General features: G+C 43.4%; 1 protein-coding gene across 4 annotated transcripts in view; it reads right to left on the bottom strand.

Moving 5' to 3' along the window:
* Positions 1-5,062: 5,062 nt before the first annotated feature.
* NFX1 (nuclear transcription factor, X-box binding 1) overlaps positions 5,063-19,275 on the bottom strand; it is a 57,206-nt gene continuing 42,993 nt past the window's right edge. For 2 of the 4 annotated variants that reach the window (XM_006182707.3, XM_014557619.2), the window contains exons 15-24: positions 18,808-18,887; positions 15,690-15,920; positions 14,722-14,795; positions 13,835-13,936; positions 13,238-13,279; positions 8,869-8,967; positions 8,218-8,284; positions 6,902-7,047; positions 6,116-6,220; positions 5,063-5,347 (exon numbers count right to left, since the gene is read on the bottom strand). In XM_006182707.3, the coding sequence (XP_006182769.1) occupies positions 5,275-5,347; positions 6,116-6,220; positions 6,902-7,047; positions 8,218-8,284; positions 8,869-8,967; positions 13,238-13,279; positions 13,835-13,936; positions 14,722-14,795; positions 15,690-15,920; positions 18,808-18,887 (1,019 nt within the window). In that variant the 3' untranslated portion in view covers positions 5,063-5,274. Of the gene's footprint in view, positions 5,348-6,115; positions 6,221-6,901; positions 7,048-8,180; positions 8,285-8,868; positions 8,968-13,237; positions 13,280-13,834; positions 13,937-14,721; positions 14,796-15,689; positions 15,921-18,807; positions 18,888-19,275 lie in introns of those variants that run through there. The other 2 variants (XM_006182708.3, XM_032477563.1) reach the window with 1 other exon arrangement.

The following is a 19,275-nucleotide window of genomic DNA, read 5'->3' on the forward strand; positions in this document are numbered from 1 at the left end:
CCTCCAGACTTCAGACTGCCATGGACAACCGCCCACTGGACAGATTTTCATCCCGCAAACCTACTCCTCCCACACTTTCCTATCCCAGTAAATGGTAAATTCAATCTTCCCATTGCTCAGGCCAAAAATTTTGAAGTCATCTCTGCTCCCTTCTCTCACACCCCACATCCCAGCTGTCAGCAAATCTGCAATTTGTATCTAGAATCAAAACACTTCTCAGCATCCCAGGTTTGAACCACTGTCGCCTCAGTCTTGGACTACAGCAGTGGTCTTTCAGCGTCTCCCTTGCTCTGACTCAGCCCTACAGTCTAGTCTCAATACAGCAGTTGGGGTGATCCTTTCCCAAAACGAGCCAGATCTTGTCATTCACTCCTCTGCCCTAAGCCTTCCAATGGCCTCAATGCCCCTGCCACTCTCTCCTCTATTCACTTCCCTATGGCCTGATGGCTTTGCTGTTCCTTCAAGCTGCATGGCATGTTTCCACCAATGAGCCTTTGCCATGGCTGTTCCCTCTGCCTGGGATGACCTTCCTTCAGATATCTGCGTGGCTTATGTTTTTCCTCCTGTGCTTCTACTCGGTTTGTCAACAAGCAGAAAAGAGTACATATAAAAAAAAGAAATGGAAAGGTGATGACTTAAACGATCAGTTATAAGTGCTTCTATAAAGTTTTAAATAATGCTTTCCTGAGGCAAAGTGCAAGCACTTGTCCCACCCCATCCCCAGGCTCCTGATTTGGGGATACACACTGCCCTCTCATGGCTACTGTAGGAAAAGGCCTCATCTTCTGGGGTATTCTCTACTTTGGGACATGGTGTAAACTTCCCTCCCACTTGTCCTGACCTGCTGGGCCACAGAGTCCCAGGGACTCCAGGATGAGCTGTGTGAGCCGCCACTGCTTTGCCGTGGAGTGGAGAGGACACAGTTTTGGAGTCAGACCTAGCAGGAATTTCAGATCCCCAATTCACTGAGTGATCTTAGGGAAGTGACCTAACTTCTCCAATCTCCAGCTTCCCCATGGGTAAAATGGGGATAACAGGAATAATAAGGATGCATATTTACAGGTGTTGAGGAGTAAAACAGATGAGCTTAGTGTATCAAAAGTGCTCAAAAGCTGTTATCTACTATTAGAAGAGATTCTTGGCAAAGTGTGGGAAGATGAAGACTTCTGATTCCCTCACCCATGTGGCAGATTTGGGGTAGGCGGGGGTGGAGGTGGTATAAGGGGGGATGTGATTGGAAGCCCCAGCTCTTGCCAGAGCAGCCTCACAACTGCTCTGTTCCTTTTCTCCCTATGCCCTGAGACAGTCCTGGGACAGGTTTAGAGGCCTGACCATGGTGAGATGCCACATGACACTGGGAGACCTTCACAACCTCAGACCCTGTCTACCCTTCCAAAGGCTTGGGGCAGCACACAGGCAGTAACTATTACCCACCTGATGGGTGGGGAAACCAATGCCCAGACACTTGAAGCAAACTGCCCAGGGTCTCAAGTGAGTTGAGGCAGCCAATCGGTTATCCCAGCAGTTTAGCTGGGTTCTCTGCAGCCAGGTCTCCCAAGAGGCTGTGTGCAAGAAGCTTGGGGCTGGGGGCAGCCTGAGCCACTGAGGACTCCAGGGGAATTCTGTTTGGGGAAGACAGCTCCCCTTTTCCTGAGATCTCAGCCCCCTCCTGGCCTAGGGTGGCTCTAGTTTGGGAAACCTGAGGCCTGGATTCCAGTCCTGGCCTGGCACACATTGTGACACCCCTTGGAGATTTGTCCCTTCTGGCTAGGCCTTTCCAGACTGGAGTTGGTCTGGCCCTGGGATTGAGAGCTCTAAAAGGCCAAGGGGGATGGTATGGACACAAGTGCTGAGGCCATGTGGGGAGTTTGGGAGGCAGAACTTTCCTGAAGGGTGAGGCAGGGTGTGTGAGGGGACTGACGAGGAAGGTGGTCTGTGAAGGTGAAGCAGTTCTGGCCAGGCCTGGCCTCCTCCACAACTTTGGAAGAGGAGGCACACTGGCAGGTTTTCCTGAGAATAAGGTCTCTAGGATTTTAGTCATGAAGCAAGGCTGGCACCTGGGGGGAAGGACTCCTCCAAACCTAAACCTCAGGACCACTGTTTGATCCTCTGCACCTCCCCCACAAAACCGACATTCCATGTTCCCTCCTCCTGGCCTGTTCCCCAGCCAGTCCAGGCCCTGTCCAGGACAGGATCCAGAGCAGCTTCACGCAGACCCTGCAGTCAGGAGGGCTGCTTTCATCTCCATCCTGCACACCTCCCCCTGCACGCCAGGCTGGCACCACTGTTGAGAGAAACCAGCCCTGCCAGATGAGCAAGAGGGAATTCCAGAATTAAGACCTTAGTCTCTGGAAAGCTCTGGCTCCATGAAGAAACTCCTGTAGAAGCAGACAGTGGGGCTGGAGTAGGAAGATATCACCTGCTTCTCAGGGAGCAAACGTGGGGTCCTGGTGCCCACAGGCTCCCCCTATGTATGGGCTGGAGGGGTCTTTCCCCTTAGTCTACGCTGAATATAATTTAGTCAGACCTATAAAATTTTGTCTAAGGCCTCTGCTTAATGGAGAACCCACCAAACCCATGAGCAACAGCTTCCATTTGCTGAGGGGGTCTGAGGTGCCCTGGGTGATCTGGGCAGGGGCTAGCTCCCTGCTGAACCCTGGCAGCCCACTGGAGCTCCTGAACCTCTTCCCTCTTCGCAGCACCAACTCCCACCACCCTCTCCTCACTTGGATCACTCTGGCATCTCTTGGTTGGGTTTCCTGCCTCAAAGTTTGCCCTCCAACCCCTGCCTGCGTGACTGCTCTAGAACAGGGTGGGCAAACTGAGGTCCAGGCCAAATCCAGCCTGTTGCCTGTTTTTGTGTAACTCATGAGCTAAGAATGTTTTCTTTTCAGTTTTAAATGGTTGGGATGGTTGGGGGAAAAAAAGGATTTTTGTGACATGTTAAAATTCCATGAATTTCTGACTTAATGTCTATGAAATGTTATTACAACAGTCATGCTCATTCGTTTGTGTACTGTCTGGGGCTGCTTTCACACTACAATGGCAGAGTTGGGCAGCTGCAACAGAAACTCTAAGGCTCTCAAAGCCTAAAATATCTGGCCCTTTACAGAAAACCTTTGCCAATTCCTGCCCTAGATTGTAAATCCAGCTGTGCTGCTCTCTACGGAGGATCCTTCACTGGCTCCCTGTGGCTCTCCACAAACTGACCCGCCTAACCTCTCCAGCTTCATCACCTGCCCCTCCAATAGTCTGTCCACTCTGGACAAATAACCCTTCCTCAAACCTACCACAAACCACAGCCCTGGGCTCGTCTCGTGCGTTTTTTCACTTGGCATGCCTCTCTCCTTCTGAAAATGGCCATCTACTATCTCAAGACTCAGCTTAAATGCTTCCTTCTGTTTTCCTTTCCCATCTGGGGTCCTTCCCCCAAGCATGAGAGCTAAGCCGTTCCTAGCATGCCACAAAAAAACTCCTTGTATGGCTCTTCAAATTTTAATAAACAGACTAATGACCTATTTATGCCAGAGCAAATAATTTCATTGTATTTGTTCAGGTATGTGTCCCCCACTGGCACGCTAACTGTAAAAGAACAGGCCACATCTGCTTCCCACAGCCCTAGCACAGGCTGGTATGAGGAGGTATGCAAGCACTCACCAGAAGTGGCCTGCCTAACATTCTAACTTTTCACTTGGCTGATATTATGGAAAGAGAAGATGCTTCTTTATTTTCGATACTATAAACTTTCAGCACCTATAACAGATCAGGCATCTCCATGCCTGTTACCTCCCTTAATCCTCACAACCCTGGTGAGGTAGGTGATATCTACACCCCACCAAACGGCAAGTTGTTATGTGGCAGAGCTGGAATCTGAAATCAGGTCTCCTGCCTTCTGCTGATTCTGAGATGCTCTCAATGTACAGTTCACCCACTGAACCCACTGCTTGTAAGAGGAACAGCTGTTCAGGAGCTTCCTGCCGGGTGTGGGGCCACTGCTAACAGGCTCAGGCAAAGGTGGTCTTGTGGTACTCCATCTCTCCCCTCCACTCGCCTGTCCCCTTTCAAGGCAGATCATGTGGATCAGGACCAAAGGGCAGCCCTGCTCTTCCTATGAAAATTAAGTGCCAGTTTGTGACGTCACTTCTCAGTTCTCCTCCTGTTACTCTGGGCCTTGTGGCCTGTTCTGGAGCAGAAGGAAGTTGATGGAAGTTTGGCCTCCATGCTGGAGAGGCGCCAATGCAAAAGGGCCAAACTAACGTAACTTCTGATGTACCTGCCTTTAAAGGAGCCTGAAGAATGCCTCCAGTGGGTTGCTGGCATAAGCCCTGGACTGTCCACATAGTTCTCTGAATATTCAAACAGAGGTCCAGAGCTCAGAGACAGGGAACACCAATACGGCTGCTGCAAGCCTGGGAGAAAGCAACACAGGAAAGGTAAGTGTCCCTAAGATTCTTTCTCAACCAGAGGAGTTAGGGCTGCACTGGTCAGTACACAGAGGCCACAGTGCGAATCTGGTAGGAGGGCCTTGCTCTGTGTCTTCTACCATCATGTTGGAGAGCTAACATGTCTGTCACCAGATAGGCTCAGTGATGCGATATGAGATGCAACTCCCTGGACTCCAGAAGATGGAATTCTTTAGATCCTCCTGACCCCTCTTCTAGGTCTGGAACTGATGGTGCTGAGAACTATTAAAATAAGTTCAGCTAGGCAGACCTATGAGAGTTTTTGGCAAAAGACTCAGATAAGACAGCTGGGTTTAACATGACATGTATGAATCCAGATGTGGGGTACTAATTCAATGTCTGGTATTTTGGACTGCGAGGTTCGCCTGGGTCTTTCTGAAGATTGTGATCACTTTGGATTAAGGAAGAAATGTGTCTGATGCTGCAAGCATTTTCAGGAGGATGGATAACTGGGACAACTGAGACCATGACTAAGTGACACTATCAAGCTAAAATTCTCGTTTTGTCTAAATCAAGCTCAGTGTTGCCCCAACCCTCGAAGCAACCATGGCAGTGGTGTGAGGAGCCTCTGCAAATAATGACTGAATCACTAGTGACCGTCCAGTCAGAGATCTGGCCATACTAAACACTTTATATAGACGAAGAGAGGACAAAGGGATTTCTGACACACTCATGCTCTGGATGTATCAGTACAAGACAGTATGTGAGCTGTGATTCCACAAGGCAATTGGGAAAAAGCATGATTTCTCTGCTGGCAAACGAGTCTCCACCACACCTAGTCATTCTTTTTTCTAAGTGCATCTTGATCTTCTCAGTCCTGGACATCAAAGTAGTCAATTACTGGCTCCTTGGCTATTTTCTGTAAATTACTGCTCCCAGGATTCCTGAAAAGCAAACATGGAATGATCAATCTTTTCTTGTTTGAGAGAAATAGATTCAGGTTTTGGAAAGTTAAGGATCAGATGATTTTCCATATGTGAAGCTTTGATAAGACAGTGGAGTCCACATAAACTGGTGTTGGAATTTGGTGATAGGCACACAGAGGATTATGTTAATATATTATATTAACAGTATTTTCTCTACTCCAAAATTTTTCCACAGTAAAGTCTTATAAAAAAAATAAAGCAAGCAAAGAAAAAAAAAGATAGCATATGGCATAAATAGGCCAATGTCCAGGTGGTACTGGACACAGCTGTGGTCTAACACATGGAAACGCAGCCTGTGTTGACTGGAATCCGGGCCATCTGCTTCCCGGGGGTGGAGTGAGGCTGGTCCTGGAGAGTTACATGGCCCCAGACACTCCTGGCTGAGGCTGTGCCCAATGGGCAGCACCTAGCTGTCCTGGTCAGTTCCAGGGGGCACTGACTGCTATGACCCTCATGGTGACCTTGTAAACTTCCCTACCCACCCTCCCAGAGGTTCTGTGTAGGAGGTACTGCTAGGGCTTCTGTGTGGAAGGCCAGAACAGGAGCAGGGACCCTCCTGGGTTTCCCAGCAACTTTCAGCAATGCTGCCAAACCTTATTAATCTCAACACAATGCCCCAAGTCCAGGCCCAAGGAAGCTGCCAATGGCTGGTGCAGCCCAGGACAGTTCAGTCCCCGCTGTCTTCTCTGACCGGGGCCCTTCGGAAAGCAGCTGAAGAACCCTTACTTGTCTGTCTGATGTCTGTGATGAGGAATTGGTGGTGGAGGCCGTGACTGCATTTCTCTTTCAAGGACACCTGTCAGCGTGGTAGGAGGACAAATAGACTTCCCTCTGATAAAAGTCAGAACACAAAGCATTGAAAAGTGAGAGCTGTTTGTGGAGATAGGCAGACAGCTGGAAATCTAGTCCGTGGCACTCACTACGATGCTGTGGCGCACCCTTGGATAGAACCTGTCTCCTCTCGAGCATGGATGACTTCATGTAACCCTTGCCCCTTTCACCCACCTCTGCTGGGCCTGTTACCTGTGTCCTCTCATCTCACACTTGAGCTTTCTTTTTTGGGAAGTTCTTCTGACTCCCTCAGGTTCTGACAGTGATCCTAGGTCCTTCTGTCCCCTGCTGGCTCACACTACTACCTCTGTTTCCTCTAATGGCAAACACTGTAGTCACAGGCCAGCATTCTTTCTGTTTCTATCATGCCAGGAAGACACAAGGGGAAGAAGCGCAGATGTGATGGGCAGGCACCCACCCGAGGCCCTCAGAGTCTCTCATGTGGATCTGGACGGACCTGAGGTTTGTATCCTTTAGGTGTGTCTGCTCTGAGGACTGAGGCATGGGCTTTACTTTCTGGTTCAGCTCTTTAGATCGGTTCAGAATGGCTGTCCCAGAGGCAGATTTTCTACCTATTCTCCCAACAGAGGAAGTAAGAAAAGCAAATATTGACTGGCCCTGCTTCCCAGGTCCTGTCTGCCCCACTGAGCAGCTCCTCCTGGGATGGCAAGATCAACCCACCTGACTGCAGTGACCACGACATTGCGCTTCGGTTCACTGTCATAGCTCACGCTCTCCAGGCCGTACACTTGGGCCAGGTCGTGGATGATCCGGCGGTGGTCTCTGTTCATGGGAGGGAAGCAGTGGCTCTTCTTACTATTCTTTCCCTGTACCGAAAGAAAAGATGACTTATTGATAAAATCATCTCGAAAACAGAATATGCCTACAGAGGTCTTTCCCACCATCCCAGAAGAGCCTGGGTCAATAAAGAGGCAGCTGCATTTTGGAGGCCCACAGCGGACTGCAATTCACTGACTGCCAAGCAAGCCGGGGATGTGGGAGGGTGAGGGCTGATGCACTTCTTTCATCTCCTCTGTGAGTCACACAGTACCAGCTGGCTAGGGTTAGGGGGTCAAAGGGTTAGTAAACTGAGACTGACAAGAACAGTGTAATGGTTCCTCCTGAGAGGGCCTGTAACTGGGGAACGAGTGATGCTCCCAAGAAATTACTAAATAAATTGAAGACTTACAAAATTAAAATCTTATAAAAAAGTACACTGTACACTAAAAATCATGAGTGTACAGACAGACACACAGCAGAGAAACACACTTGCTCAGGTTTCCTGGTCAGGAGGGGAACAATGATTCATCTTCTCCTTTGTGTTAGTATCTTGCTGGGAAGTGGCAACAGAAGGGAGGAAGGGAAGGGGGTGAGGAGATGGCGGGAAGGAAATCCCTCTTCATTAGATGTGGAGCTAAAGCAGCCATCTCATCCTCACTGAGTCCCCCTGGAATGAAGAAGGAGTCACCGTGGGGCTGGCTGCTTCTGATTAAATCAGAGACTTTTTTGCTTAAAACTAGCTCCTTGACATCCATGGCTGCCTCTAGGACAGGCTTCACTCTCTTGAAGGAGGCTAAGCCACTACTCTTCAGCTCCAGTTATTCAACTTTTTATCTTTGCCCCAGGGTTCCTCTCCTCTCCTGCCTTTGGGGTAAATGAGAACCAGTGTGTCCAAATATACAACAGCCCTTCAGAGATCTGAGGACCCAGCAGGTCTTCCTAAGCATCCCTACTGGGTCCCCTTTGTCCTGAGTTTCTTCACCCATTCTTAGGCACTGAGCTAGGATTTTTATTTATATTTAATATTATTGCAGATATCTTTCCTGAACCAGAACAGGGCTTCCATGATGTTATAACGGCTGGGCTTTTGGGAAAGATAATGATCCCCAAGGAAGTTGTGGCTTTTTCCTATAACTACTTTACACCAACAAGTGTTTCTGGGACTTTTTATCAAGCTGGCCTTAGAGACATGTCCAGTTGGATGTTTTGACTTCAACCTTATTCACGGCCTCCACAAGGGCTTCCATTTCCTTCTCAATGTCACCGACAAACTTTAAATCCTTCCTGAAATGAGAAATCAGCACAATTAATTTCATCTGTTTCTGCTCTTTTGAGAGTCCCTTCCACCCACCCTCTCTGTTAAGTGCAGACAATGGACAATGTGGGCAGAAAAACTGCAGAAGTCAGGAATTGTCACATAACAGAAGGTTGGACTTGATGGAAGAAAGGAAGAGAAAATAAGAAAACAAATATGAGAAAAGAGAAGATGGAAGGAGGAATAGCCATCAGAGAGCCAGGAGACACAAGGGAAATAAGACCTGTTACCACCCAAGTGAGGACTGCCCACGTGATTGTGATGTGGGTGGCCAGAGATCCTTCAATTCTACTAGTCCAGCCTTTGGAGGGGGCCCCAACTCCTACCGCAAAGACACCACACACACACACACACTCTCTCTCTCTCCAAGTTCAATTCTTTAACAGGACAGTTTTAAGAGACCAAGAGAAGGATTTTTATTAAACATCATATAATCCTCTATAACATATACAAACTGGTTCAATCACAGAGGATTACATATTAGTTACTACATTTTAAAAGACCAAACACTCTGTTAAGCCACAATCAAGAAAGTAGGTAACAAGTTACATACCTGGCATCTTCTTTCAAACTGTCACTGAATTTTGACCCTGAAGAACGTACATTGAAAGGATCAGAATCATCACTGATATGAAATGCCTCTGCTAACCGCCTGAAAGTGAGAGAAGTAGGTAAATAAAAAGAAAGGATGTGGGGGAGGAAAACTATCTTATAGTAACAGAGTGCCCATCATGTCCTAAGTTCTCTATATTAATGATTAAGGAAAATAAGAACAACTTGGGACAAGATACTGAATTGTTTTCATAGAATAAAATAAGACAGCTCTAGATGAGTCTGAGCAAGCTACAGGCTGACACTGGGGACTTAAATTGTTTGGTGAGGAGATAAGAGTAATAAGCTGGGGGAGATAAGCTGGGGGAGTAAGAGTACTGGGGATGGTTGCTGGGGGATGACTTTCCCTGAGGCTTCACCTAAACATCAGATATATAAAGTAGACAGATAATACTAAAATTAACATCACCTTACAGAAAGTCTAGAAAATAAAGAATTTCATTAACATAAGCACTGCAGTATTTTTAATACATTTCCTTTTAGATTTTTCCTCTGTAGTTTTAAGTAGTTGCAATCAGTTTATATAAAACTTTGATCTTTTTCTACCTTATTATTATATGATTAGCATTTCTCATATTACTGTTTGGTTTTCACACTCCCTGTGTTAACAGCTGCATACTCTTCTAATTACATATATCCCACAATATACTTAAACATTTTCCATTTAGATTTCTTTAAATGTTTTGTTTTGACCAGCAGTGCATGAGTCTTGTGGCATCTCACCAATATCCAGCTATGTCTTTTTTTTTTTTTAAACAGGTAGATAAAATTCAGCTTAGCACTTAGTACAATTTTCTTTTATACGGAGACAGAGGTCTCTTACAAGTTTGATGCCCATAAGAATATGATTTACTGTTGCTAGATTTCCTAATTTTTAAATAGAGTTTTAATTTTCAAATTTTCAAGAGAATTCTTAGGGGGAAGATCTTTTGATGTTTTGATTAGTTGGCCACTAATTCAGATATAAACACCAATAAAGCATGTCTGTGAGCTGAATTTGGCCTGCCAGTTTTTCATTTCTGCAATGGAACATATATTTGTAAACTTAGATGGCATTTTCTTTTTAAATTTTCTGTTTCTTTTTTTCTTAGATCTGTGAGTGTTTAAGAATCCTTATACAGTGAGGGTCACTATGTTATCATTTGAAGATTGAGGACAAATTCAAAAAGCTTTCAGAAATAGCTAGTTCTAATCAATAAATGACATTAACTGAGCACCTACTGTGTGTTAGGCTTCTTCCATGAGTTTTCTGTATATTATCCTTAGTTTTTATGCCTTAATCCTTGTAACAACTCAGGGAGGTAGATACTATTACTGTCACCATTTCCACAGACATTTAAAACACATTAAAGCTTAGAGAGAGAATGTGATTTGCCCAAGGTCTCATAGCTAAGTGATCTGTGAATCTGGGCAATCTAACTCCAGAGCGCTGGCTGGCTCTAACTACTACACAATACTGTCTCAACTACACAAAGGTGCATTTCCGTGATTTGGAGGCCTTCTGTGTCATCAGTATTTCTGAATACTCAGGATTCTTAGGTTCACATTTTGCAGCTGAGCACAATGTGACAGTTCTTAAAGGGCAAGAGCTTTGAACAGCAGTTATTACAGTTACCACAAAGGTCAAATCAAGGGAAATTTGGGCAGTGTTATTAATCATCATATTATATTTTACCCATTTAGCCATGTAAAGAGGTACTGTTAACAACCGTTGCAAGTCAAACTTCAAGGTAAAACAAGACTGTATTTTGTTTGCATTTGTCTGTTTCTGCTTTTCATCTTGAAAAATTTTCAAAGAAACACAAATTACAAGAATGCTATAGTGAACTCCTATATATCCTTTACCTAAATTCCCTAATTGTTAAAATTTTTACAGAGCTATACGTTTAATCTTTGTTGGAACCAGAAAGTCTGCCAGTCATTGAATAAAATGTTCGTTAATCTGATAAATAGTATCCTCATATATATCCTTATGGCAAACATCATATTAAGTGGTGAAATCTTTAAGCTTTCCCTAAGAGACTGGGGATAAATCAGAAATATCTATTATCACCACTTTCCATTCAACATTGTACTGGAGTCCTAGCTGGCAAAATAAGGCAAGAAAAAGAAAAAAGTAAGAATTGGAAAGAAATTATAAGAGGATATGATTGGGTGCAAAATCCAAAAGAAGCTACAGCTAATAGAAATAAGTAATTAGCAAGGTTGTGAATACAAGTCAACAAATATCAGTGGTATTTCTATATGCCAGCAACAAGCAATTAGAAAATTAAATTTTAAAAGTGATATAAGGAAACTGCTCTATAAGAATAAAGTCTATTAAAAAAAGTGATATAAGGAAAAAAATACCATTTATAATAGCATTAAAAAAATCGAATAGCAAGGAACAAATCTACTTAAAGATAAACAAAACCTACACAAAGAAAACTATAAAATATCATTGAGAGAAATCAAAGAAGACATGAATGGGAAAATATACTTTGCTCATGGATTAGTGGTCTCAAAATTATAAAGATATCAAATCCTCCCAAGTTGATCTATAAATTAAATACCAACTCAATAAAAATCCCAGCAGGTTTTTTGGGTAGATGTTGGTAAGTTAATTCTAAAATTTAAATGAAAATGCAAATGACCAGGAATAATCAAGACAATCTTGAAGAAGGACCATGTTTGAAGAGATATGCTACCAGTTATAAAGGTACAGTAATTAAGATAATGTGATACCAGCACAATGGAACAGAATGAGCTCAGAAATAAACCCACACACAATTTCGATTACTTAAGACAAAGATGGTACTGCAGAGCACTGGAAAAAATTTTTTTTGATGAATGGTACTTGGTCAAATGAATATTTGTATGGAAAAAAATGGAATGATGAATCCTCATTTTACCATGCTCAAAAAAAAAAAAAAAAAAAAAAATCAGTCCAGATCAACTGTAGCTCTAAATGTGAAAGGTAAAATAAGGCTTCTAGATAGTAACATAGAATATCATCAGGATCTCAGGACAGACAAATATTTCTTAAATAAAAAAGCATTGCTCACTAAGGAAAAGACTGATAAACTGGACTATATTAAAATTAGAAACTTCTGTTTATCAAGACACCATTTAGAGAGTGAAAAGTTAAGGCACAAAACAGGAGAAAAAAAATACATAAAACAAAGGACTCATTTCCAAAATATATAATGAAATCCTAGTAATCAATATGAAAAAAGACAGGTAACATAAATAAACAATAAGTGAACTTGAATAGGTACTTCACAAAAAAGGAAAGTGCTTAACGTCACTAGTCATTAGGGAACTATAAATTAAAAGCTCAAAGACATCCAGCTATACATCCACAAAAATGGATTAAAATTAAAAAGACTGACAATTCCAAGGGCTGATACAAATGTAGAGCGATGGGAATCATGACCCTGCCGGTGGGAGTGTAACCTGGTACGACCATTTTGGACAATGTTTGGCAGAATCAATTAAAGCTGAAAATATGCATACCCTATTCATTAGCAACTCTATTCCTTAGTTTATATCCAACACAGATGAGTACATATACACAGCAAAGCAAGTATAGGGATGTTCTTAACAAAGCATTATTTGTAAGAGCCCAACACTGATAACAACACATGTATCTAGTAACTACAGAATAGATAAACGACGATATTTAATACAATAAAATACCATGTAGAAATGAAAATGAACAAAGTACTGCTACATGCAACAACAGGAATGAATGTCACTAGTGTAATGAAAGAAACCAGGCAAAAGTAACACAAACGGTATGACTTCATCATTTACATAAAGTCCAAAAACAGACAAAAATAATCTAAATGTTAGAAGCAAAGATAGAGTTTTATCTTGGTGTAGTGTGAGAGGTTCTGGTAATTTGCTATCTCTTGACATGGGTGCTGATTACACCACTGTATTCACTTTGTGATGACTCACTGATCTGTACAGCTCTGATCTTCTATAGGTATGTTATACTTCAACATAAAAGTTCATTAGAAGAATTTTAAGCCTCTTATCTTCATTGTAATCAGGAAGTCAGCCAGTCCCTGAATAAGTATGCTGTGGGGCATGCAATGTTTATACCTGCCTGAAACTACACAAGCTCATGTTTCAGAAATTTGCTGAAATCACCTAACTGGTTTATCCTTAGATACTTCAGTTCTTGATGACTGAATTTCTCCTGCTCTCCAATAGCAACAAAAGGCTCAGAGTGGGTTCTGGGTGAATGCTTGAAGGGTTGCTCCCTCTCACCAAATTCACAGAGCTCAAGGACAATTAGAAAAACAGCAGTTGAAGCTACTTACTTTTTCCTTTCTAAGGCTGAACACTCCTCATCACACTCCAGCCTTGAGAAACAAATGAAAAAAAATTAAGTCAGAGTACAGGTTTCACAGCTCCTATACAGCAGTAAGTTCTTAGATGGTCAACCTGGAAACAGCAGACTCTGGCCAAAAAATGGCTGGATAAGGTCCCTCTCGAGGACAGGTGGGCAGGCCTCTGGGTTATGGGAGTCAAGGAGTCCTCAGAGGGCTTCAGAGTATCCCCTGGCTGCTCAGCCCCCAAAATGCTCCCAGTGTCCCCATGACAGCCCCATCTCCTTCTCTCAACACAGCCACCACTCTGGTTCTCTGTTTTTCAGTGGGCTGGGCTGGACATATCGAGGTCTCTGCTCCCTCCAGCTACTGTCTGCAGTGAGGCTTGGAAAAGCCTCTGGTCTTAGCTGTATCCTTAGTAGGATTTCTTCAGTTGGAGAGGGTGTGGTCTTTTAACATCAGATGTCTGTTGAATACCTACTGTGTGTGCAAGGCTTTACTGTGGGGGACTGACACGAATGATTCTTGCCCTCTGGAAATTAAGTCTAATAGGAGAAAGAAGGTATGGCTACACATTTTTAAAATTACCTGGCTTGGTGAATTTCCTTCTTAGTAATTAACCTGCTGATCTCCACTGAATCTCCAAGCTGCATGTCTGTTATTTTAGAGGCCATGGAAATAGCAGCTATTCTGCAGTATAAAACACAAAGGGAAGGAAGGGATTGCACTTTCACAAGAACCTCCTCATACCAGGCACACAGAACACTTCTTTCAAGGCAAATCTAACACATGACAATCTGTGTGGCCTTGGAAGCCCATCTATTATGAACCACCCACATATTTATGTGTTATCTCTTCAAGCAGTTTAAGCAGCTCCACAGGAAATGAGTCCGTCCACTCCTCAGTACCCTCCTGAACATTCAGGCCAAAGCCAGGCACTCAGTGGGTATTCAAACACAGCCAATCTGATGTCTGCATACTCCTAAAGTCCCATTTCCATGGTGCATCTCTTCATCTATTCAGAGATACACAAAACCATCCATACCTAATGCCCCTACACAGGTCCCAAGATTTCAGGAGGCTATAAAGACACCTCACAGAACAGTCAGAAACCCCTACCCTAGGGCAGGAGCACAGGACCTGGTCCTGGCTGTGTCACCACAAGTGGTGGGACATCAAAGCAATCCATGCAACTTTAGGACATCTTCCCTTCTGATCTCATGGTGTAATAAGACCAAAAAAGGAGAGAGAGAGAAAGGAGGAGGAGGAGAAATTAAAAGGTTATTTTACAAATTAAAGTTAGGGAGGGAAAGCTACATAAAGCAGTACTTTTTCTTCGAACCAGAAAAACTAGACTCAGGAAACTTTGTTTTAAAAATCTTCCAACCTTAACAACAGTTGCAAAGATCCTATAACAAACTCATGTATACCCTTTACCTAGACCCACCAATTGTTAACATTTAAGTAGCACTAACCTTTGATAAGTACTAGATGCTTCAGAGCAAATCATCATCTCTTTCCTTCGTCCACATTCACACTGCAGCTCTATCTGAAATAAGATTAACTTGGAGTGACTTTCAGCACATGGAAACCACTTGAATAGGCAGGTTTCATTTTTAAAGCCTCTCTCAAATCAAACCACGGCAGAGATGGAGAGACAGTGAGTGGCTACCCTCCAGGATGGAGGAAGCTAACCACACGTGCAAACGGACAACGTAGTAACTGACATGCTAGGAGAGAAGTGTCCAGTCTATAGCAGCCCTTACTGGGAATTACTTCTGTCTTTAATTCTGCATGAAGGGGCAGGCCTAGAATGAAGTTTTTACCACTAACCTAGAGGTGGACACTTGACACTTGATCAGCCAGGGCCTAATCAACTCTATTTCATCCCTCTATTTTCACCTCCTGGGGTCGGGGGCTGTGGGGGGGGGCTTGCTTAATCCCTCAGACCAGGTAAATCCTCCACTGACATGTCCTTGTGGCACCCTCTACAAGGGTGTAACTGCTCATTCATGACACATACCACAGTCAAAGTCAATTATCTGGGTATAATTAGTATCTGTCCATCTAACTGAAGGGACCATGTGTCTCCTGTTCACTGGTGGAGACCCAGAACCTAGCACAGCATAACATCTTACACAAAACAGACACATGTATTTGTTGAATAAATGGAGTGGGCAATCAGAATCTCTCTTAAGAGTTTGATCTAAGAGACACAGAGACTGGTCAGGTGGCAGTGGGTACTTTCTCAAGTAAAAGGCCATCTCAAGCTGGTCAGACAGTAATCAGTACAATTTACTCCACCTTTCTCTTGTTAACTTGTAACCTTGCAACCAATGACCCTGATTAGGATGTGTGCCCAGGTGCCACTGCAGGCAGTTCTGGACGCAGCAGCAGCCCCAGAACCACAGTCAAGGCCCTACCTGGAGCCACAATTACGCACCTTGGCTTTACAAGCAGTCACAGGGCAGGGTGAGCTGGGGTGGCAGGGTGCCATACATGGGTGGCCACAGTCAGCTCTGGAGGTGGTACAGGGCTGTTTGCAAACCTCATCCACAAGACACTCTCCTTTGTGACAGAGTCTCTGACACTTGTGCATCCCACACGGTAGCGTGGCACTGCAGGGTAATCCGCAAGAGATATCAACCAGGTGACAGGGGATGTTGCTTCGTAACTAGGAGAGACAGAAGTAGCCAGATTCTCATCTCCACAAAGCATTTGGAGTGGGTTTTAATTTCCTATTTAAACATTTCTGAACTTTCAAAAAGAGCATTTTTTAAAAAAGTTCTTTTTATCTGAAAAACATTAAGCTGATTTTCAAAGTCTGAAAGGTCAGTTTGAAAAGATAACAAACCTGAACCTTATTTAATAATGCTTGTTATGCTCTAAAAGGATTTGTTATAGCAGCCAAGTGTGACTTGCAACATAAACTTCCCAAGGTGGGTAACAAACACATGAAACCAGATAACTAGGGAGTATCTGAAAATGCTATGACTAACAGGGAGGATCAGGTGATCTTTACCCTCCTCTGCAAACAGCTAGGGCATTGAGTTGACAGAAAAATCCTGGGGGTGGAGGCACCCTTGGCTCATGGTTTCAAGACTGCTGGCAGGGCTGTTTTAAGCAATACTCAACTCTCCTCACATCTCCCAACTCATGGTCTCTATAGTTTCAGACAGCTCTGTCATAAAAAAAAAAAGAAGCAACAGGCCATGGAACCCCCAAATCATTTTTCCTTGAGAAAGTGACTCCTTCTAGGATTCTTCACTCCAGGAAAAAGATGCTGGAATTTTATTCCTGTGGAACTAAAGGTTTGCTCTTTTATATTTACTCAAATTCTTTTTTAAGGACCCTTAAAATGAGGAATACACTTTGAATTTCATTAAACACTTTACTACCAGGGCGCTGGTGGTAATTTGTGCACATGCTATGTCTGTCCTCTGTTGTCCCGTCCCCACGTTACCTGCCTATCTTCTCAATATCCTTTAGGATGTCCTTCCTCTAGAAACGCCTTCCCTGGGTAGGGGCCTCTTCTATCCCCTTCAGTACTCTGTACTTCCCACATTACTGTATTCATAATCAACTGTTTAAACGTCTGCTTCTTGCCCTAGAGTGAAGGCTCCACATGGGCAAGGGCCACGCCTGTCTTGTTCATTTCTGAATCACCCAAACCTAGCCTGTTACCCAGCATATAACAGACATTTATGTATATAAGTATTTGTTGAGTGAAGTCCAAATCAGCCAACAACATGAAGATACAAGGATGTCTTAGAATGGTTACTTTCAGAGGAAGTAAGATTTCAGAAGAAGAATAAATACTAAGGATTATGACTTGAGAACCACTGACAGGAAATAAGTGGAGCAAAATATGTCCATCAAGATAAGGATACTGAAAGCATGTTGTCACAGTTGTCAAGAGTTTCAAGAAATGTTGGCCAACATGTTATAAAGTAAAAAAAAGCAAGTTACAAAACAGTATAATCCTAATAGAGTAAGGGAGACTGTATATCATACATGCCTGGAATTCTACACACCAGAACGTTAGAGTATTTCATTCTGGGTAGCAAAACTATATTATCTTAATTGTCTACAATGAATATGCATTTTTTAAAGTAAAAAAATGTTTTAAGTGTTTCAAAGGGCCAGCAGTGTCAAATATAGCTTAGATGCTACGAATAAGGATGAAAGTTCTTCACGGTAGTGGCAACGAGGACAGGTGGGTTAGTCTGAAGGAAGGCGTTCTGGCGCATCAGTCAGGATGGAAAGTTGTGTAGGAAGTAAAGAGAAGGAACAGTCGCAACTGGTTGAGAGCCCACCTTCACTCCTGGGATGCTCTCACTGTAACACCTGTCCCCAGATTAGCAACCTCTAGCCATGCTGGTTAACGTAGAAGTTGTCCCTGATCAGACGGCCCTTGATCTCACGGCCAACTGGCTGAGTTTAATTTGATTGTAACCAGATTAAAAATGAGAGCAGAACAGACTCAAAATGCTACCTATGGTACGATTCCATTTATGTGCCATTCTGGAAAAGGCAAAACTATTGGGACACACAACAGACCACTGGTTGCCAGGGCCTGGAGGTAAGGGGAGAGTGACTATGAAGGGGCATGAAGCAAAGTTTGGGGTGAATGAACTGTTCCACATCCTAACGTGGTGGTGGTTACACGACCATATGAATTGTTGTGGGACACAATGTGGCAGCCAGTTGGTAAGCCAGTGACATGTGGGTTGGTAAAAGAATTTACCAGAGATAAAGTATGGGAATAGAAAGGAGTTTATTAGGGGTATGCTGTCATAGACAACAGCAGGCCACTCAGGCGACAGGTGCCTGTGTGAGCACAGAGAGCCAGTTATTGGGGTCTTTATTAAGGTAGGATCACAAGGTGCCTGATGGGCTTGTGTGCAAGTCTCTGATTGGTTGTAGGTGAGCTAAGAGGTTTAGAGTCTGTGAAGGAAGGTGGGGTTTATGACTCTGATAAAGTGGGCTATTATGAGATTAGGCATTACCTAGGGCTGTTAGTTTGTTAGGGGAAACACAGTAAAGAATGTACTTTATCTGTTGAGGGATCACAGGCAGACATCCCAGAGCCCAGAAATGGGGGTCGTTGGACTTTGAAGGATGTCAGTGGGCCCAACATGAATGCTTTTGTCAAACCCTGTAGACTTGCACACTAAAAAGGGTAAATTTTATTTTATGCAAAAAATGTGGCAATAGCAAACCTCTGCTTCTTGGAGTATTATCTACTTTGAGAAACAGTGAGGCTAACGATTCTTTTCTGTTTGTTTTTGTTATTAAAAAAATTTTTATTGAAGTATAGTTGATTTATGTTTCAGGTGTAAAGCAGTGATTCAGTTTTATATATACATATTCTTTTTCAGATACTTTTCCATTACAGATTGTTACAAGATACTGAATTTAGTTCCCTGTGCTTTATAGTGGGTCCTCACTGTTTATCTATTTTATATATAGTAGTGTGTATCTGGAGGCTAACAACTCTTAAAGAAATTCAGTCAAAAATCTCTGGTTGGAACGATGAACACACATGAGAAAAAACTTACCTCATGTTTGCCCATGCACCACTTCTGAGTTAGGAAAGTGCAAGGGGGACACTTGTCCTCACTATGACAAGAATGATATACTGCACAAAGAGAAAGTTAAAATTAGGATTAATGTTTAAATAAAGCCACACAGACTATCATTTATATTACAATGGTGTATGACATGGAACTTTTAAATTTAGGAGGTGGGAGCACTTTTTTAAAAGGTCATCGGAAAGAAAAAGTTGTTGGCTTTATCTTAACGTGGGTATAAGTGAGGAAAAGAAACACAACTGAGGCGGGAGAGGGATGTGTGGTGGGGACAGACACAGAAGCAGAGAAGGAGGCACAGCCACACGGATGGTCCACACTACTCTGTCATTCTTTTGGCCCTACCTTACATAATAACTGCTGTCTTGTTCAGACATTTCTGCTACTTATCCTATCTAACAGGCTTCCTCTGATTCCTTTCAATTTCCTTACTGCCGA

Source organism: Camelus ferus, chromosome 4 (genome assembly GCF_009834535.1).
Source record: "Camelus ferus isolate YT-003-E chromosome 4, BCGSAC_Cfer_1.0, whole genome shotgun sequence".
In the NCBI taxonomy this organism is placed as follows: Eukaryota; Metazoa; Chordata; class Mammalia; order Artiodactyla; family Camelidae; genus Camelus; species Camelus ferus.